Source organism: Ctenopharyngodon idella, chromosome 8, assembly GCF_019924925.1.
Source record: "Ctenopharyngodon idella isolate HZGC_01 chromosome 8, HZGC01, whole genome shotgun sequence".
Lineage (NCBI taxonomy): Eukaryota > Metazoa > Chordata > Actinopteri > Cypriniformes > Xenocyprididae > Ctenopharyngodon > Ctenopharyngodon idella.
This window is the reverse complement of record NC_067227.1, coordinates 12,487,523-12,507,104: the sequence shown is the minus strand read 5'-3', so window position 1 is coordinate 12,507,104 and position 19,582 is coordinate 12,487,523. Positions and strand designations below refer to the sequence as shown.

General features: G+C 42.8%; 1 protein-coding gene across 1 annotated transcript; it reads left to right on the top strand.

Moving 5' to 3' along the window:
• si:ch211-158d24.4 (uncharacterized protein LOC560966 homolog) lies at nucleotides 1-3,503 on the top strand. The gene is given in 5 exon segments (XM_051903426.1): nucleotides 1-296; nucleotides 298-438; nucleotides 1,257-1,287; nucleotides 1,414-1,479; nucleotides 2,294-3,503. Coding segments are annotated over 5 exon segments (723 nt in total). The 5' UTR covers nucleotides 1-242; the 3' UTR covers nucleotides 2,725-3,503.
• Nucleotides 3,504-19,582: the final 16,079 nt, after the last annotated feature.

The following is a 19,582-nucleotide window of genomic DNA, read 5'->3' as shown; positions in this document are numbered from 1 at the left end:
ATGTAGGCCTATTTGTTTATTTGCTCAGGCGTAAAGAATTTGGCTGTGAGTCAAGCTCAGGTCTTGCATGAGCAAAGCAGGAAGCGACACTGGATTGACTGGACCGAGAACCTCATGTTTTCAAGGTGCCGAAACTGCACTAGTAGGCTGTTTGTTTTTGGGCGTTGAAGAAAACACGTGGGAGAAATAGCATATATAGAGGAGTCCGAGGGAATGAAGCGGTGCTTTTTAAACTATCCATTATGGAGATGGGAAAAGAAGAGATAGCCAGTAAAGACTACGTGGTTTTAATGGAGCCCTGAGCCCATGAGCCGTCTGAAGACACAGTACCGTTCACTGCGGCGACAGCTTTTCTTCATCCAGTCCATCTGCGTGCTATTCTGCTTCACCTGCTGCCTATTCACGATCATATATCACTCATACCCGTCGACGTGCAAGGTAAGACGTATATACATTCAAAGCCAACGTCAAACAATCATGTTACTGCTCAGTGAGCCTATGAAAGTCATTATTTGCTATCCCGAACACACCTTTGCAAAAGATAGCTACTATGATTTCATATCTAATATTCAAATATGTACATGGTAACATACTGCAGTAGGCTATAACCAGTTTAATATCGATTGCAACAAGAATTAACTTGTACTCTTTATTGTTTTAATAACCCGCAAGTATCCAATAGTGATATTTATCTATCCAGATTATAGCTACATTGTATTGTTTTTTCATTATACTGTGTAACTGATTTTTTCCTTGTAATAACTTCTCGTTCAACTGTGTTCTCTAAGATTAATAAAGTTTAATATTAACTGGAATGCTTACTAGTGTAGCGACTGCATAGCCTATTGTAATTCATATAGCCTACTAGCTGAATCTGGAAAAAAGAAAAAAAAAGTATTAATAACTATTAGGCTACTATTAGGATGTAAGAAGTAAGTACTAATACCTTATTACTAGTAAAACTAGGACAGTAGTAATGGGAATGCATAATTGTAAAAAGTGAATAGCTGATACCAAAATAAATCCAATGGCAAAATAGGATATATGACTAATAGCAACAAAATAAGTACAATCTAATAAAGAAGTAATGATACATAGTTACTAGTGTAACTAAAATTATGCTGCTCATTATTTGCTTACTTAATAGTGATTGAAAAAAATCAATATGCCTGAGAGAATCAATATACTGATTAATATAGGATTCATTCAATGAATTTGTGTGTATTAAACTGTTTACATTTGCTCTCTTTTCACAGGAAAATGGAACTAAGGAGGCACCTAAACATGGTGAGTTCATTACTAAAGCTGAATGTTATTGTAAATATTGAATTTTGTCTGTTACATTGTGGTACCATGATGCATTATGACTTCTTGGTATGAAAATTCATGTTCTCACATTTTTCATCCATATAGGAATGCAGCGTCAGGGAAGTGAAGAAATGATCCAGACACAAAGAATCACAGTCACTCGTCTGACAGGTAAGAAGTAATGCATATGTGGAAGTAAATACAAAACACAATTCGCCATTATGAAAAGACGAACTGTAACCAAGAGTTGTACCTTTAATCAGTTAACTTAAGCCTACCTGCTGTAATTTAGGCCCTGAAAGTCACTTCAAATAGAAAGCATCTGTTTAAACTTGTTTACAATTAAATATTAATTAGAGCTGCATGATTAATCATTGAAAAGATTGTGACCTTGATTCAAACACCCACGTGATCTTATTCCTACATGGCAATGATTCAGCTATGCCTGGTAAAACTTTGACAAGTATGATCACAGAGGAACATTCAAATCATTATTTCTGTGTTACAATAATTCAAATTATTGGTACTGGAATAAAAATGTGTTGTTTGGATATAAACACAGATGTCTACGGTAGTGATCATATAGAGTAAATCTCCTTTTGAAAGTAACTTGATGCTTCATATAAAGAGTATCAGTTATATCATTTAGTAGGTAGCAAAAAGTGACTGTTAAAAATATATATTTGTCATTGAACCATTCATTCAAGAGATTTATTAAAAAATGATTAATCCAGTAATGAAACAATTAATAATAATATTAATAATATGATTAATAATAATAATTCATTCAAATTAAGTTTTAACTTACTAAGTAACTAAGTATTAACTTTGAGTTTCAAAACAAGATGTCATTGTCATTGAGCAGGTGAAACGAAGAGATGTTTGAACAAATTTTTGGCAATAGCATATCATGTGCAGTGTTTACTCTCAAAGATTCTTCTAACATTTTTGGCTAAATGTAATCACACATTTCCCTTCTCTCTAGTTAACGCTAGTGCTTTTGGTAGAGAAGCAAAACATGTGCCATGGAAGCATGCAAGAGAGCCAGACCATCCCGGATATTTTGACTTGGATGAAGACGGTGTGTCTCTGACGGTCCTTCGTGACGGAACGTACAAAGTTTCTTTGCAGATCACGTACAGAGGAATCGAAAAACGCAATGATACCTTAATTCTGCAGCATGATATTCATCATTATACTGACAGATATGATGGACATCTGCCTCTGCTCACCTACATGGAAACAGTGAACTTTACGTCCCCATATTGGAGGAAAAGTCTGTTCTCTGAAGGTATTTTTTTTCTTGAATGTGGGGATAAACTCAAGGTGTGGACCAATAGTCTGTCCCTCATTGATGTTGGAGAAAAATTGGAACAAAAAACAGCCTTTGTGGTATATCCTCATTTTTCCACATGAGGATTTGGAGAAGAAAAAAAAAGACATTTCTCCTTTGCATAAAGATCGAAAGGGCTGCCATGATGCATCATATTCATTTGTCTGAGATTACCTTGTCATCTAAACCCATTTTTCTGTCAGCAGAATCATTTGGATGTCAGATATATTTGAGATATAATCAATAACAGAGCCATGTACAGAAGGAAAAAAATAATGTGGTACAGTGATGGTGTCACATGATAATACCAGGGTACTTTGAAATATACCATAGTACTGAAATTCTTTCATTCCAGGGTAGTTTTTCAAGAAAAACATGGAACATGTGTAAAAAAAAAAAAAAAGCTACATTTTAAAGCATTACAACTGAGGAGAAATTGTAATCAAGTATTTTGGTTTTATTTTGATTGAATTTGTCCAAAAAATGAAACAATGACTTTTCTTCCCAGTAATGTCAAAGCTTTATGTGCACAAACGTATTGTATGTAATATTTATACCATTGTAACCTTATTTTATGCTTTTTATGCTATTTATGTTTGATAGTTAAGGATTTGGGCTGCTAATGCAAAGGTTACAATTTCAGTAATATTACAGAATGAAGAGAATGATCAATATCCTTATATGGGCGCTGTCATTGGAATTAGTAGGTTTTAACTTTGGATTTAAAGGGCTAGCAGTTTCCTAAAATCACAATATCACCTTTGTAATGATTTGCATGAAAGATCTTTTATGTACATGAATACACGTTCAAAATTGCATTATTTCTCTGGCCATAAAGCATCAATAAATAATATTATGTAAAGGCTGTGACTGTTTCAGAAAATTCTTAATATTTTGTCTGAAATTTTACACTATTTTAATATATTATTTTCTGCAGCCTTTCAGAGAAGCCAGATAGCCACTTAAAAACAACCATTTGATAGATATTTAATTTATATTAATTATATTTCAGGCAATTGATTGATATTGGAAAATGGATAGTTTCTTTACACATTAGAGTCAGATGTTTCATCTTTACTGTAAAACCAGAGTAGATTAGTCATAATCCCTGACACAGTCATAACTTCTTTAAAAGCATTGCTGACTGATAAGAGACTAAAGCCACAATATAAACTCAACAAATAGTCCTGTTGGCACTGAGGACCAGTCAAGTGGTTCTAAGTAAACATTTCTAATCATACATTTACATTAGAAGAAAATGGCATATTAGGTTAGGTTATGAAACAAAAAAATATTTGCCAATAGTGAGGGTATCAGTCTACACTTCTATTCAACACATATTTTGTCAAAACAAGTCTTAATATCTTATTTTGCTTCTCAGACAAATGTATCATGTTTTATAGACATTTAGTGTTCTTTCCTCTAAAACATATTTTTTTGGATATAATATCTATCTTTTTTGTTTTCCAACAATTTTAATTGAGAGTGAAAATAATGTTCACATAATTTGTTTCATAAATCCATTCTATAGCCGATCTTCCAGTCTTGTAAGCATGACATATCTAATAATAGTCAGAAAAATTTATATCAAAATTTAATACATATTCTTTTTTTTTTTTTTATGGAACAATTTATTGAACCTTTAGACAAAATACTTAAAAAAAGTTAACAAAAAAGTTTTTTGCTAGGCCCAAAATGATCAAAAATATGCAATTTAGTTAAATTCTGATAACTTGTATTATAAATCATGAGATTTTTAAAGCAAGAATAACAGACTACTTACATAAAATGCATAAATATCAGTTGTCACTATATCTAATATGGCATATAAGATGATATTTAAATGTTTAGTTTTAAGATCAAAGATCTGTCATTTCAGTTCTGGGGGGCATATAATGCAAAGCAATGCAATTCTTTAAATGATAAATGAGAGATGAAGAAATAAACATTCATCGAAAGCCTTTTGGAACATATTTGATACTTGATACTATTTTAACATGATTTAAAAATAAAAAATTGTGTCATACATTTCCTGTCTTGTGTTCAACTTTTATATTCTATTTGATACTTGATACTATTTTAACATGATTTAAAAAAAAAAAATTGTGTCATACATTTCCTGTCTTGTGTTCAACTTTTATATTCTATTTCTCTTTTCCTTTGTTCCATTTACGTAATGTTTTTTTTTTTTTTTTTGTAGTCCTTTTGTAGTTTAATTTCTTATTGGTTGCCCTTGATTGTGTAAAAATTCCATCATAATCTATAATTACCCATCATTTAAGACATTTAATAGCTTTTGTTTTCATTTACATTTTCATTTTTAATCATGAAATTACAGGACGAGCATGTAGGCTAGATTATGCGTTTATTTATTTATGAAGAGAACAGATGAACAGAGACAGTGCATCACTTTTCATGTTTAACCCCACATGAAGCAGATGAATGTTTTTTTTCCCCCCGCAGTGACAGCGGAGGCTACTAAAACAAACTTTGTGCCTAAAAAGGCAAATATGAACAACACAATATTACAAAACACAATTCCCTGATAGCACACATATCAACTGCGATACATCTCTGAAATGTTTACTATAAGATGTTATATAGACATTCAGAAAATGTCTTTAAGATATTTATGATTTAGAATGTACTGTATGTAAAACTTATTTTAAACATATGTTTATCAGATGTTTATACACAAAAGATGTTTAACAGATGAAGTGCTGTTTAAAAGACATCATAGACATGTATGTGTGCTACCACATGGTACTCACTTGTGCCAGTGACTGATAAACGTTGTCTGTTGTTTGTCCTATATCCTCCACTGCATCCACATCAGTCCCTTTTTTCACCTCTTTTATCAATGACATCTCATCTATTTGTCCGCTTGAAGGCCCTGTCCCAAATGGTACCCTAAACACTCGCAGTCTTCCTACGAGTCCACACTTTCGACTACTTTGACTGTTGGGAAGATATCTGCTGCGGAGCTTGCAACAGTGTGGGCTTTTAGCAAAAGTGTGCATCGAGGGTGCATATCAGCTGCAAAGAGGGTGCTCGTGAGCACCCTTCTGAAGCCTAAAGTTGACAAATGGGAAACCCTACGGTCTCATGGACTGAACGGACACGCGCACGTGGCAGCCATTGTAAGTCCACAAAACCGAAAGTGCATAGAAGTGTGCCATTTGGGACAGGGCTGAAGAAACATTTTTCACAATGCTGTGACATTTTTGCAATTGTGTGTGCGCTTGCCAACAACTGAGCAGGGGTGGGAATTACAGTTACAAGTTACAACAAACCACAAAATTCAGTCAGTGTTTAATGTGACCACTGTCTCTTGTTTTCTTTGTAAACTAGACTTTGTTTCCTTGGATCCCATGTTTCCTGCTGTTTCCCTGGAATACCGCCTTTATAGAATAGCTGACCTTACCAAAGGGATGCATCATCCTCCTCTACCAGTGCTCATTTCCTCAAGTTCCACACCCAGTGATTTAATTTAGGATAATTCTCTCATTTCTTTTTAGTGAATTGGACTCAATGACTAATTAAAACGATTTCTTCCCATCAATGGTCTTCGGGGGACCTTTTGTGAGTTTGTGGAGTGGATCTCCCTTCACGGTGGTGGTGGAGGAGGAGCAAAATCTCACCACTCTAGCACCGGAACTCTTCCCAAGTCCCAGTGCTCCCTTGCCCAGTGGTCCCAAGTCTAATGGTTTAAAGTCCAGTAGTCTCAGCAATCCCTAGCCCGGTGGTCCCTAACCCGGAGGTCTACTTTGGTGGCCCAGGAGGTCCTTCCTCTTTGCATCGGTGCTCCTATGATGGCTACTGCTATCTTGTGTGTCTGGGCCACACACACTACCTTGTCAGAGGTGCGGCCATCTACTGCAGCTCCCCCTGAGGCAGAGGTGTCTATCTTCTGCTATGTGGGGGTACCCTGTTTCGCCGGCTTCGCTAGTGTCGTCTTCCACTTTACTGTGGTGGTCTTCAGCTCTACCTAGGTCTCCAGTTTTATAAACTCTCCAGTGCTGGGACAAGGATGAGATCCTGATTACAATATTTGTCACTGTCACTTTGCAAACAAACTTTTAAAAAACCTGAAAATAGATATATATAGACACATTTTAAGGTAGCCTTTCATATAAAAGACCTTAATATTCAAACATGATCACAAAAGGCAAAATTACTTCCTTGAAGTGGCCATGGCACGTAACCTCATAGAATGGTCCTTCCTGAAAGGATCCAGTTGCTTATATTCACTTGGAATGATCCTTTGTATGGAGAAAATCCGCAGGCAAAATGCACTCATTTCAATAAGAATCCGCACGATCAAGAATTTCTCCCCACACAAGTTTCAATTCAAAACTTGAAAAAATGTAACTGGCGCTGCGTTCGTTCCGTAAGTAGAATAGGGAAGGCGTAGGACATACAGCGTAAGCTTTTTGAAGAATACGAAAGTACGGTTTTGGCGGAAGCACTTGGAAGGCGATCATTTGTTTATATAAAGCATATACATTTAAATTTTTTTCGAAAATGACCTATAGTTTCGCTAGACAAGACCCTTATTCCTTGTCTGGTATCGTTTAAAGCACTTTGAAGCTGCACTGAAACTATAATTTTGACCTTCAACCATTTGGAGGCCATTGAAGTCCATACTGGAATGTTTTAATCAAAAAACTTAATTTCTTTTCGACTGAAGTAAGAAAGACATGAACATCTTGGATGACATGGGGGTGAGTAAATTATCAGGAAAATTTTATATGAAAGTAAACTAATCCAATAAATTTCTGAAAGGCCTACTGAGGTTTCAAGCATTTATACTGTATTTCTGTGTCCAGCCACATGCTTATTTCTTGTTGTGCTTTCTCTGATGCAATGTAAATTGAAGGCTTACTAATGTTGTAAAGTGAAATCTTTGGTGGTTTTATTTTGTTTTACAATGTTTTTTAAGATTTACTCATGGGACAATTTACACACCTACACAATTTACAGTTCTTCCTGTTTGATAAAGGTTTATGTTGCCTGACACAGTGAACTGAGTAATTGTAAAGGCGTGAAGTGTAAAAGTGACACTCCCTTTCTAGTGTGGAATGCCATGAGAATGATTTCAAGCACATGACTCAACACTGTAGGGTGTGATGCAATCTCATACTGCTGTAGTTGACATTCTTTCTGGACTGCTTTTGCAGACACTTTGATATTTGCTACAATATGCCATGAAGTGTTATTGGTTGCTTTAGTTCACCCAAAAGTGAAAATTCTATCATTAATTACTCACCCTCATGTTGTTCCAAACCCATAAGACTCATCTTCGGAACACAAATTAAGATATTTTTGATGAAATCTTATAAGGGGCTTTTGCACAGGAGGAACCTTTTCATAGTTCCTAGAAGTATTGATGGAACTACCTGCTTTTTGGCATGTTTGCATTGCAGGAACTTGGAACGATTATAGTTCTAAGAACTCCTTTTGGGGGAACTAAATTAGCTTTTACTTCAGTTCAGAGTAGGGTCTAACCCAGCACTATAGGAACAGTGACGTAAGTGTACGTTGATTGGCCAAATGCATATGACATCCAGCATTTTTAAAAAGCAGTGTTAATGTATAGTTACTCCATACTCCACAAACATGGAAAACAGCGATAATGACATGTACCTGTTGTCTGCGGGGTTGTTTTCTTTTGTGAGCCTCGATGATTTGTAACACTGCAAGTTTTTAGTCATTCCCTTGTTAGTCATTGGGTCTATCCCCTATTCCATGTCTGTTATCACGAACACCACAACACAAAACAAACACCGCTCCGATCACAGTGTCTTCCATCCTCCAGTTGTTGATGTTAGTAAATGTGACTAGTTTTGGCATGTTTGAGCACTTACAGCTTTGAACAAACAATGCTTTAAAGATGTTGTAAGCAATTTCTGAGAAACACTGTTGAAAATTGAAATCAACATCTAAACATACTAAATTTTGTGAACATTTACTAGATGTCTGTTCTCTCTCTCTCTCTCTCTCTCTCTCTCTCTCTCTCTCTCTCTCTCTCTCTCTCTCTGTGTGTGTGTGTGTGTGTGCAATGAAAAAATAGTATTTGTACCTAGTCCTGGCTGTGTAAACTGGAGAAAAACAAAGTGGATCGGACTGTTCCATGGAGCAAACAAAACCAAAACTTTCCAGCACTGGAGACATGATAGGGAGCTGGAAGGCCTGAAAATGTGTGCCGAGATTGCTTTGTTTCTGCTTGATACGTGACTAACCCAAGTTTTTGCTATGATTCCAACCCAGTCTCATTAGAAAAAGTACCTGTGGGAACGTTTTTGCAAGTCGCAAAATACGTACCAATACGTACATATCACTGCAGTTTTGATGTGAAATGTCCACTGAGTGGACAGATAAACGTGAATATGGTACGTTTTTATGATGTTGGTTTTTATACGAATCACCGCAGTTCTGATTTGAAATTTGCACTCCATTGCGTTTTAAAGTAACGTACCACCAACACTACACCTAAACCTACCTGATAGTGTTAACAAAAGCAAATGTGAAATAAAAAGCATCTGTAATCGTGCCATTTTAACTTGTTTAGATCTCTCTTTGAACTCTTTTACCGTGACTCACCTTTCACAGGATTCGTACCCATGGCTTCCTTGTCCTAAGTATCAGCTCCGTATCAGCTGAGCTACCGAGCAAGCTTGTTATGCCAGAAATGTAAAGAAATGTTATGTAAAATATGCACTTCAAAAGACCTGACCTGAATGAACCATGAATCATTAATTTAATGCACCAGTTCAGCGTTAGAATCTGGAGGTACTTGCTTGTAGGCTTAAATGGGAAAACTCCTCGTCGGCGTCCTCAGCTTGGGAAAAAGGGTTTTTTTCCGAGTCGATGATTTGTTGCAGGGTCTTTTCAGGTCCGGATTGTGTTAGTTAAAAACCAATCCCGTTTGAGCGTGCTGGCAAAATGAAAGGAAGTCTCTTTGTCGTGGCTGGAGTTAAAGTTGAAGCGGCAAAAGTCGTTGGTTAAACTTTGCGGCAATACTTAGAACACGAGACTCTCAACGGAAAAGAAAATTAAGTAAAAGAAAAGAAAAGTGAATGAAAGTTGGATGGCTTGAATGAGCTGCTTGTCTGTCCTTTGTCAGCTTAGTCTTGTCTTTGTTTTGTTCTTCTTGTTACTCCATTGTTACTTCTTACTTCTTACTAGTTACTTGTTCTGATGTGACTATTTAAACTTAGGTGTTTGTCCCACCTCTGTGAGGAGTTCTGACCAATCAGATATCGTCTTGTTTCAAAGGTGGCTTTTCTCTGCCCCTAGTCATAAAATAAGTGTTATCTCTGGTCTCTGGAATTGCCAGCTTCGGCAGAGAGTGCCGTTTTAGACATAATTTCTATTAATGGAATATGATACATTTTATACAGATTTCATTCAAGCCATGATTTAAGCATACATTAGAGATTTAAATTCATTCCAAATAAGGCATACTTTCAATCAATCATTCAAAAGTTATCACATTTACATGAATTGTGGGTGCTCTAAAACATAACTGGTCACATGTAGCATGTGTAGACATGATATAAAATTTGTGCAGTTGAAAGATGTTTGATAAGTCCATTTCAAATTGTTTGGAACAATTTGATGCAGTTTTAGTTATAGAAACCTTCTTTGTGGGTTTTTCTGCAAAGTTAGGTCACTCAGAGAAACGCATTGTCTCTCTGTCTCTTTTGATCTGGAGATCAAAGACTATTTATCTTCTGGTGACTATTTGGTTTAAGTTTTGTCACCTCTCCTTCAGTCAGGAAGCATGGGTGCCATAAGAGTAATTAGCAGGGGGTTGTTCTGTTGACGGACTGGAGCCAAAAATTAGTTTCTCAGAACTTGGGTTTCTGGAATTATGTTTTGAAAGAATCATCTGAATGATTCATTTGTCTGGTTCGTCCACGGTTCCTACAGTCTTTCCATGAGACCATGTTGTATGATTCACAGACCCAAGATAAGCTGTTGTATTCTATTGTTGTTGTTGGATCACAGCTGATTCATCTGTAATTGCTTGAGCTGTCTGATGCGTCAGCTGTTATTTTATTTATTGCCTGTGGTCAGGTGTATAGCATGTTAGTTTAGTTGGGAGCGGAGCAATGAAGGAAGGGTGTGTTTCTTTTGGGTAAGTGTGTGTTTGTTTGGGTGTCGATTTTAAATATTCACAGTGCTACTCAGAAATCGCTTACTGCACCTTTAATATATAAATATACATAAAACGTAAATTAATTTCACAGTAATGTTGTATGGGGGATTGGGAAGCATAGGTGAATGAGCAAATACAAGAAATTATAAATTAATGACAGGAAATAACTATCGCATGTGACTACCTTTTCTTCAGAAGTATAAGTAAAGTGTAATAAAGTAAAACATAAATAAGTGCAAATAATTCTGGATTATAATTTGATTTGTGATCATATTAATGTCACAGACGAAGCAGATAGAGGGTTTTATTAGCAGGTAGTGGGTGAATCACAGATAATGCATATAAGTGAACAACGTGAGTAAAAGGGAACGAGGGTTACATACGTAACCGAGACGTTCCCTTTCAGTCGGTCACGTTCGACGTACGTCAGTAGTGACCGACGAATTGGGATCCCAAATAAAGCGCCACAGTATGAACCCCTTCCAGTGCCCAGTGCAAGCTCTAGCCACCCGGCGCACCAGTGGGACAGGGAAGGGGGCGAGCTTACGCCGAGAGAGTCTACTGCTGTGCCCACATACCCACTAAGTAAACTAGACTACACTGGGGAAGCAAAACCGTAGGGGATGCTGCGGAGACCACTACCCACCCGTAGGGGAGGAATTTACCCATCTGACAGGTGACAGCAGAGCTGGCTCTGCTAGGGAAAGACACGGGCTCGCCGTAGGGAGTTGACCGTGGACAAATGCACACATGGGACCACTCATGTGGAGGGGTCACGACATGTGGAACCCAGCCAAACGTCAACGTCGGTGACGGAGGTTTGGCCTGGCATCAGACACTCCGCAATGTCCGAGCCGAAGGGGGAGGCGGAGGAACTCGACAGGGTTCGCCAAGCGGGGAACTCGACTGGAGTAAAAAGGATGCACGTATCCGGCCCAGGGGGCGGGAGTGGCATTGCAAGCCGACACTAGAATGGGCTCTTCGCGTCTACCGGCTGGTGGAAACGAGTACACGGGAAGATACCGTTTCTACACGAAGGCTATAGAATCTAGCGAACGTGTTAGGTGTCGCCCAGCCCGCAGCTCTACAGATATACGTGTGCCAGCGCCCAGGAAGAGGCCACTCCTCAGGCACGCCCTGGGACTCATACGCCAGGGCGATGGCGTCCACTATCCAGTGGGCCATCCTCTGCTTAGAGACAGCCTTTTCCTTCTGCTGGCCTCCGTAACAGACAAAGAGCTGATCTGAGGTCCTGAAGCTTCGCGTTCTGTCCACGTACAGGCGCAGAGCGCGGACGGGACAGAGCAAAGCTAGGGCTGGGTCTGCCTCCTCCGAAGGCAGCGCTTGCAGGTTCACTACCTGATCTCGAAAGGGAGTGGTAGGAACCTTGGGCACATATCCAGGCCGGGGTCTCAGGATAACGTGAGAGTCACCGGGCCCGAATTCCAGGCACGATTCGTCAACCGAAAATACGTGCAGGTCCCCTACCCTCTTGAGCGAGGCCAATGCAACCAGGAGGACGGTCTTTAGGGACAGTACTTTTAACTCGACTGATTGCAAAGGCTCGAAGGGACGACCCCGGAGAGATGTAAGAACCAGGGTCAGATCCCAAAAGGGTACAGAGGGGGGCCGGGGAGGATTCAGTCTCCTCGCCCCCCTCAAGAACCTGACGATCAGATCGTGCTTCCCTAGCGATTTACCATCAACTGCATAGTAATGTGTGGCGATAGCGGCAACATACACCTTGAGGGTGGAGGGAGACAGCCTTCGCTCCAGGCCCTCTTGCAGAAAGGAAAGCACGGTTCTGACCGAACATGATCGGGGGTCCTCTCGCTCTGGTTGAGAGGAACACCATTCGACGAACAGGTTCCACTTCAGCGCATAGCGGTTCCTCGTAGAAGGAGCTCTAGCGGAAGTGATAGTGTCTGCAACCGCTTGCGGGAGATCACTCAGAACCTCCACATCCCGTCCAGGGACCACACATGGAGTTTCCACAGGTCGGGACGCGGGTGCCAGAGGGTGCCCCGTCTCTGAGTCAGGAGGTCCTTCCTCAGAGGAATGGGCCAGGGAGGTGCTGTCGTGAGGAGCGTGAGGTCCGAGAACCAGGTCCGAGTGGGCCAGTATGAAGCCACTAACAAGACCTGCTCCTCGTCCTCCCTGACTTTGCACAGGAGCTGTGCGAGAAGGCTCACTGGGGAAAACGCATATTTGCGTAGGCCCCGGGGCCAGCTGATTGCCAGGGCATCCGTGCCGAGCATGCCGCCGGTCAGGGAATAGAACAACCGGCAGTGGGCAGTCTCCGGGGAGGCAAACAGATCTATCTGTGCCTCGCCGAAGCACTGCCAGATCAGCTGGACCACCTGGGGATGGAGTCTCCATTCGCCCGGAAGCGGAGGCTGCCGTGAGAGCTCGTCGGCTGCACGGTTGAGCACGCCTAGGACGTGAATGGCACGAAGCGACCTCAGATGCTGCGACATACGGCGGGAGCGTAGACCACCCTGATGGTTGATGTACGCAACGGCCGCAGTGCTGTCCGAGCGGACCAGTACGTGCTTGTCTGTCAACAGCTCCTGGAAGCGGCCCAGTGCAAGACGTACTGCTAGCAACTCGAGGCAATTGATATGCCAATGCAGTTGGGGCCCCGTCCACAGACCCGATGCTGCATGCCTGTTGTACGTGGCTCCCCACCCCGTGGAGGAGGCATCTGTGTGGACCACAGCATGCCTGGACAATTGTTCGAGGGGAACTCCCGCCCGCTGGAACGAAGGGTCCGACCACTTGGTGAGGGTGCGAAGGCAGTTCGGTGTCACGGGGACACGGAACGTACCGCGCTGCCACGCCCATCTCGGGACCCGGCCGCGGAGCCAGTGTTGAAGCGGCCTCACATAAAGCAATCTGAGCGGCGTGACTGCGGCTGCGGATGCCATATGCCCCAGGAGCCTCTGAAAGAGTTTCAGTGGGGCCGCTGTCCTGCGCTTGAGCGTACTCAGGCAGGTCAACACTGACTGGACGCGCTCCTCGGTGAGGCGTGCAGTCCGGGCGACCGAATCCAGTTCCATACCGAGATAAGAGATCCTCTGCCCGGGGGAGAGTTTGCTCTTGTCCCAGTTGACCCGAAGACCCAACCGACTGAGGTGAGCTAACACCATGTCCCTGTGTTCGCACAACTGCTCCCACGAGCTGGCCAGGATGAGCCAGTCATCGAGGTAGTTGAGGATGCGAACGCCCTGTTCCTTGAGGGGAACAATGGCCGCCTCCGCAACCTTCGTGAAGACGCGGAGCGACAGGGCCAGCCCGAAGGGTAGGACTTTGTACTAATATGCCCGACCCTCGAACGCAAACCGTAGGAAGGATCTGTGACGAGGCAGAATCGAGACATGAAAGTACGCGTCCTTCAAGTCGATCGCTGCAAACCAATCCTGGGGACGGACGCATTCGAAAATGCGCTTCTGCGTAAGCATCTTGAACGGCAGCCTGTGAAGGGACCGGTTCAGGACACGCAGATCCAGGATTGGCCGTAGCCCACCGCCCTTCTTTGGTACAATGAAGTAGGGGCTGTAGAACCCTGACTTCATATCGGCTGGAGGGACCGGCTCGATTGCATCCTTCGCCAGGAGGACAGCAATCTCCGCCCGGAGAACAGGTGCATTGTCCAGGGACACCTGAGTGTAGTGGACACCCCTGAAGACCGGGGGATGCCGGGCGAACTGAATCGCATAGCCGAGTCTGATAGTGCGAATGAGCCAGCGGCACGGGCTGGGGAGCGCTATCCAGGCTTCCAGACACCGAGCCAGCGGGACCAAAGGCACCACAGACGCACCGGGGGTGGGGCAGCGAAGCAGAGTGCTGGAACCCGACTCAGACGGCGCAGCGGCCCGAAGTGGGGTCAGACTCTGCGAGGTGACAGTGTGAATGGGAGACGGCTGGGGGGCGGCCTCGACCATCACACTGGGACCTGCTGGAGAAGTGAGAGTGGGCTGCGAGCACTGAGAGCCGCAGTCTCTTGTGACCTGGAGAATTGGGAAACTGCTCTTTTTGTGATGAAGTGGGTACCGCTGGACTCCGGAGAGCCAGCGGCGGGACAGACAAATTCACAAATTCCCCCTGGCCCTCCTCCGGGGGTGGGAGAGACGATGGAGTCCTCTCCCGAAGAGCAGGAACCTTCCCCTCCAGGTCGCCCGTCTCAGGGTCGCGTCTTCCTCGACCTCTTGCCACCTGGCTTGAGGTCGAGCGGGCTGGGCGCCGTTTGGCTGGTGTTAGCTGCTGCTTTGCCGTCTTAGCAGGGGCGGAGGACGACGCAGGCGGGCGCCCTTGGCGACGAGCGAGCTGAGGCTGTGCGGCCGGCGGCGGGGTGGAGGCAGCAGCGGACCGCCGGGGCAGGACGTGTTTAATAGCCTCAGCCTGCTTCTGGGCGGCAGAGAACTGCTGGGCAAAGCTCTCTACCGCGTCGCCGAAAAGGCCGACCTGTGATATGGGGGAGTCCAGGAACCGATACTTGTCAGTATCCCTCATATCAGCAAGGGTCAGCCACAGGTGGCGTTGCTGGACCATAAGCGTGGCCATCGCCTGACCAACGTGCCGTCACCTTAGTCGCCCGGAGGGCGAGGTCCGTGGCGGCACGCAGCTCCCCAAGCAGCTGCTGGTCAAGACCTCCCTGGGGCATTTCCATCAACGCTTTTTCCTGATGAACTTGCAAAAGGGCCATGGCATGCAGGGCGGAGGCAGCCTGTCCGCAGGCTCTGTAAGCTTTCTCTGTCAAGCCTGACGAGAATTTACAGGCCCGGGATGGGAGACGCGGCTCACCGCGCCAGCCGGAGGCCGTTGGACACAGTTGCATCGCAACAGACCTCTCGACTGGGGGAATCCGCGTATATCCCCTAGCCTCCCCGCCATCCAGGTTGGTGAAGGCGGACGAGGGACCAGGTCTCGCACGAACTCTATAGGGCGTCCACCAGGACCTGGTCACCTCATCATGCACCTTCGGGAAGAATGGCATCGGGGCGGGGCGCTGGGGACCAGCGTGGGCCGCCCCGAGGTACCAATCATCGAGCCAAGAAGGTTCGGGACACGGTGGAGGGTTCCAGACGAGCCCGACCTTCTCGGCAGCCCGGGAAAGCATAGCCGTCAAGCTCAGACAACGCTACAGTCCCGGAGGGAGGTAACGCAGCCGAGTCCTCATCTCCCGAGGACTCTTGCTCACCTTCCGATGCCGCGATCGACATGCGGTCATCCGCCGGTGCTCCGAAAGAAACAGCTGGTCGCTCCATAGAGGGACCAGCACGCTCAGTCGGCAACACCACCGGTTGCAGTGAGGTAGAGGAAGCCCTGACCGTGATCCTCAGATCACCCTGCCTACACGCCGACGCACCGTCACCCCGGCCGAAGCCAGAGAAAACGGCGGAACGGGGCATAGGGGAGGGAACCAAGGAATGAGAGTCTCGATCTCAACACTGCAATAGTCATGTTCCAACAATGAGAACATGAACTATCCACAAAAGCTGCTTCAGCGTGCTGAACGCCCAGGCACGTGATGCAGCGATTGTGGCCGTCAGCGGGGACCAATGAACGACCGCATCCAGTAACGCACAGACGAAATGACATCTTGAAAAAGACGCAGGGTTCGTCTGTGAAGCTCTTTTAGGAGGGGAAAATTCAGCTCTCTTGTGCTGAAGCACACAGGGAGTGTCAAGATGTGTTCGGGTACACCACTCCCCGAACACAACGGAGGAACTGGCCCAAATCGCAACAGACAACAAGCTGGGTTTGGAAATTGTGCTGTAAAAACAGCAGTTGAGAGCATTCAAGCTCAGGCTCCTCGGGAAGCTCGCAACCTCGCTGAAGTGCTGTCACACCAACACAAGACGCTATTTTCCTTCTCAAGGCTTGAAGAATTCACTCTGAAGTCTGAAAAGCTGGAACACAACTAGATGGTTCCGAAGCGAAAGACAGAGTGCGATAGCATCTGCTCCCCTATTTATACCACCTGGCGGGGGCGGTGCGCATTATGCAAATATCGCACGCCAATTCCATTGGCCTGTTGTAGTTCACTCGAAGCTGATAGGGCACTCTAGCGATATCCCAATTCGCCGGTCACTACTGACGTACGTCGAACGTGACCGACTGAAAGGGAAACTGAGTTATGGTAATATTACATGCAGGTTCAATAAAGAACGCAGATTGTTTTGTGTTTTTTTTTGTTTTGTTTTGTTTTGTTTTTGTCCATACAATTAAAGTCAATGGGAACCGAAACTGTTATTCAAAATATTTTCCTTTATTGTCCACTGATGCAAGAAACTCACAAGTTCACCAGGGTGGGGAAATGATGACACAGTTTTTGGGTGGACTACCCCAAATTAAGTAATTAGCATTTATGGCATAATGTTGATTACACTTTTCTTGAAATATGTATAAAAGTTTTTGAAAACCATATGAAAACCAACATGAATACAAAGAGTACAATTTGGCACATCTATTTAGAACTAGATTTTTAAAGGATTTTTCCTTTTCATGTTTAGTTGTCAGTGGCCCAAATGTAGACCTCTTATTGAGAAAAGCATGTAAACAGTTGTAACATGCATTTAGATCATAGGTTTTTAAGATCCCTTTTAAGAAACGACTGATTATAGAGATTATAGAGATCTCAGTCTCTCGGTATGTCCTAGAAACTAAACTTCAAATCATCCAACGCTCTGGATTCTGAACATTGTTTCATTTTTCAGGAAATGTACACCTACGATTGTTTGATAGAATCAAAGTACTTTCCTTTGTTGCACTCTTAAATAGAACAGAAACTAGTATGAGTGAAACCATTACTCGGCATGTCACTGTCCTGTGTGTAGGTGTAAAAGTAGGTAAGGTTACGTAATACTTCCTAGTCCTGTACATTATGCAGCTAATACAGACTGTGGGGATTCCCCATTTCATACTAGGAATGTTTGATATCCTAGTGAGAATAATGATGCATAGTGTTGTTGTGGATATTGCAGTAACACTTTATTTTACAGTACACGCATGTAGTTATTGTAGTAGTAACAACTATAAATTATGCATAATTACATGCAATTCACCCTAAGTCAATCCCTCATCCCAACCCTAACTCTATAGTAAGTACATGTAGTTAAATATTATTACTCAGTACTTAAATGTATAATTAAACTATAATACTGACACCTTAAAATAAAGTGTAACTCAATATTCTTCAATTATATGTAATTTTAGTGCACCATTGTTTTATTTTGCACAATTCAAATGTGATTTGTTTTCAAATATGAAAGGAAATTCTAAAGTACATACTGTATTTGGACACTTTAGGATGCCTATCATTGAATTAGATTACAAAATAAAGATAAAAAGTGACATCTATAACCATTAAACAAATGAGATTTTCTCAAATGTGGCTTCTTTTCTTTTCTGAGCCATTTTTACAATGACTTTTAACCAGCTAGTCTTCGATTTTTAGTAGCTGTACAAATAAAGTCATCACATTAACTATGAACATGTTACTCTAACACTTTACCAACGTTCAAAGTGTATCAATATATTTTGTCTTAATATTAAAGTTTTTTTTTTCATTTCAAACAAAAAAAGTGCTATTTCTTTTAAATAAATGCCACTTGTTGATGCCAGCAACATGATTTTTTATTTTATTTATTTTTTTTAATAAGGCAAATATACTGTAAAAGGGATGGTTGTAATGAGACTGGTCCAACTCGCATCGCTCAGAGCGGGATTGAACCATCATCACCAGCATGGGAGACGTGTGCGCTAACAAGGACGCTAAAGACTGCACCCTCTAAAGCCCGGAACACACCAAGCCGACGGTCGGCCGTCGGGCAGTTTTTGTTCGTCGGCCGACTAATTTTCTCAGTGTGTTCCGCACCGTAAGCTGAAGTTGGTCCTCATCTGCTTTTTTTCGGCCGATTCGACATGTTGAATCAGTGTCTGTGCTCGTTGGTCAGTCGGGCCATCTGATCATTCTGATTGGCTGTTCAGCTACTGCCACCTGCTGGCACGGAAAGGCATTTCTTCTTACGCAGGCGCAGAACGGACGTGCTACTTGGCCGTCAAGTGTCGAGTGTTGGTTTGGTGTGTCAGGGCAACTTTGGACCCAGACGCTGCCGACGTGAGCCAACCCCGTAGTCTGCTTTCGTCGCCACTAGTTCGTTGGCGTTGGCTTGGTTCCAGGCTTGACATGCCTCTTGAGGCCAGGGAAGTGAGGTTTACTTGCACAACACTTCACTAGTTGGCCTCTGTTACACTCGCCCCCCTAAACCTCACTCCCATCTGGGTCACCACATCAATGTGGCTGGTCCTACTCGCACCTCTCAAGGGTACATTTCCCAAATTATCATTAGTCAACTATGGTCACAAGTTTCATTAAACCCATATTGATAACCCTCATCAACCCCTTGTCCCAACTCCACTGTATTTAATTTTAAACATTTTAATCCAAAAAAGGTAAAACATTTTACATGTTATTATTCTAAAATAATCTTTGTTGGTTTACAACCCTACCCCTATTCTCAAACATGACTTTTTTTAATGTAAACCTATATGTGAAATTTTTCAGTACATGCAAGATATATATAATATATGTCATTACTATAAATATAATGTCATTTTGTAAGATATTTGAATTTACAGTGAATGTCATGTGACTTTAACCATAAAAAAAAAAAAGCTGTAGATGATACTGCAAGATTGATCAAGTATGCTTTCATGTCTAAACTTTTTTTGTCTATATGTAAACACACAATTAAATGCATACTCCTTGATGA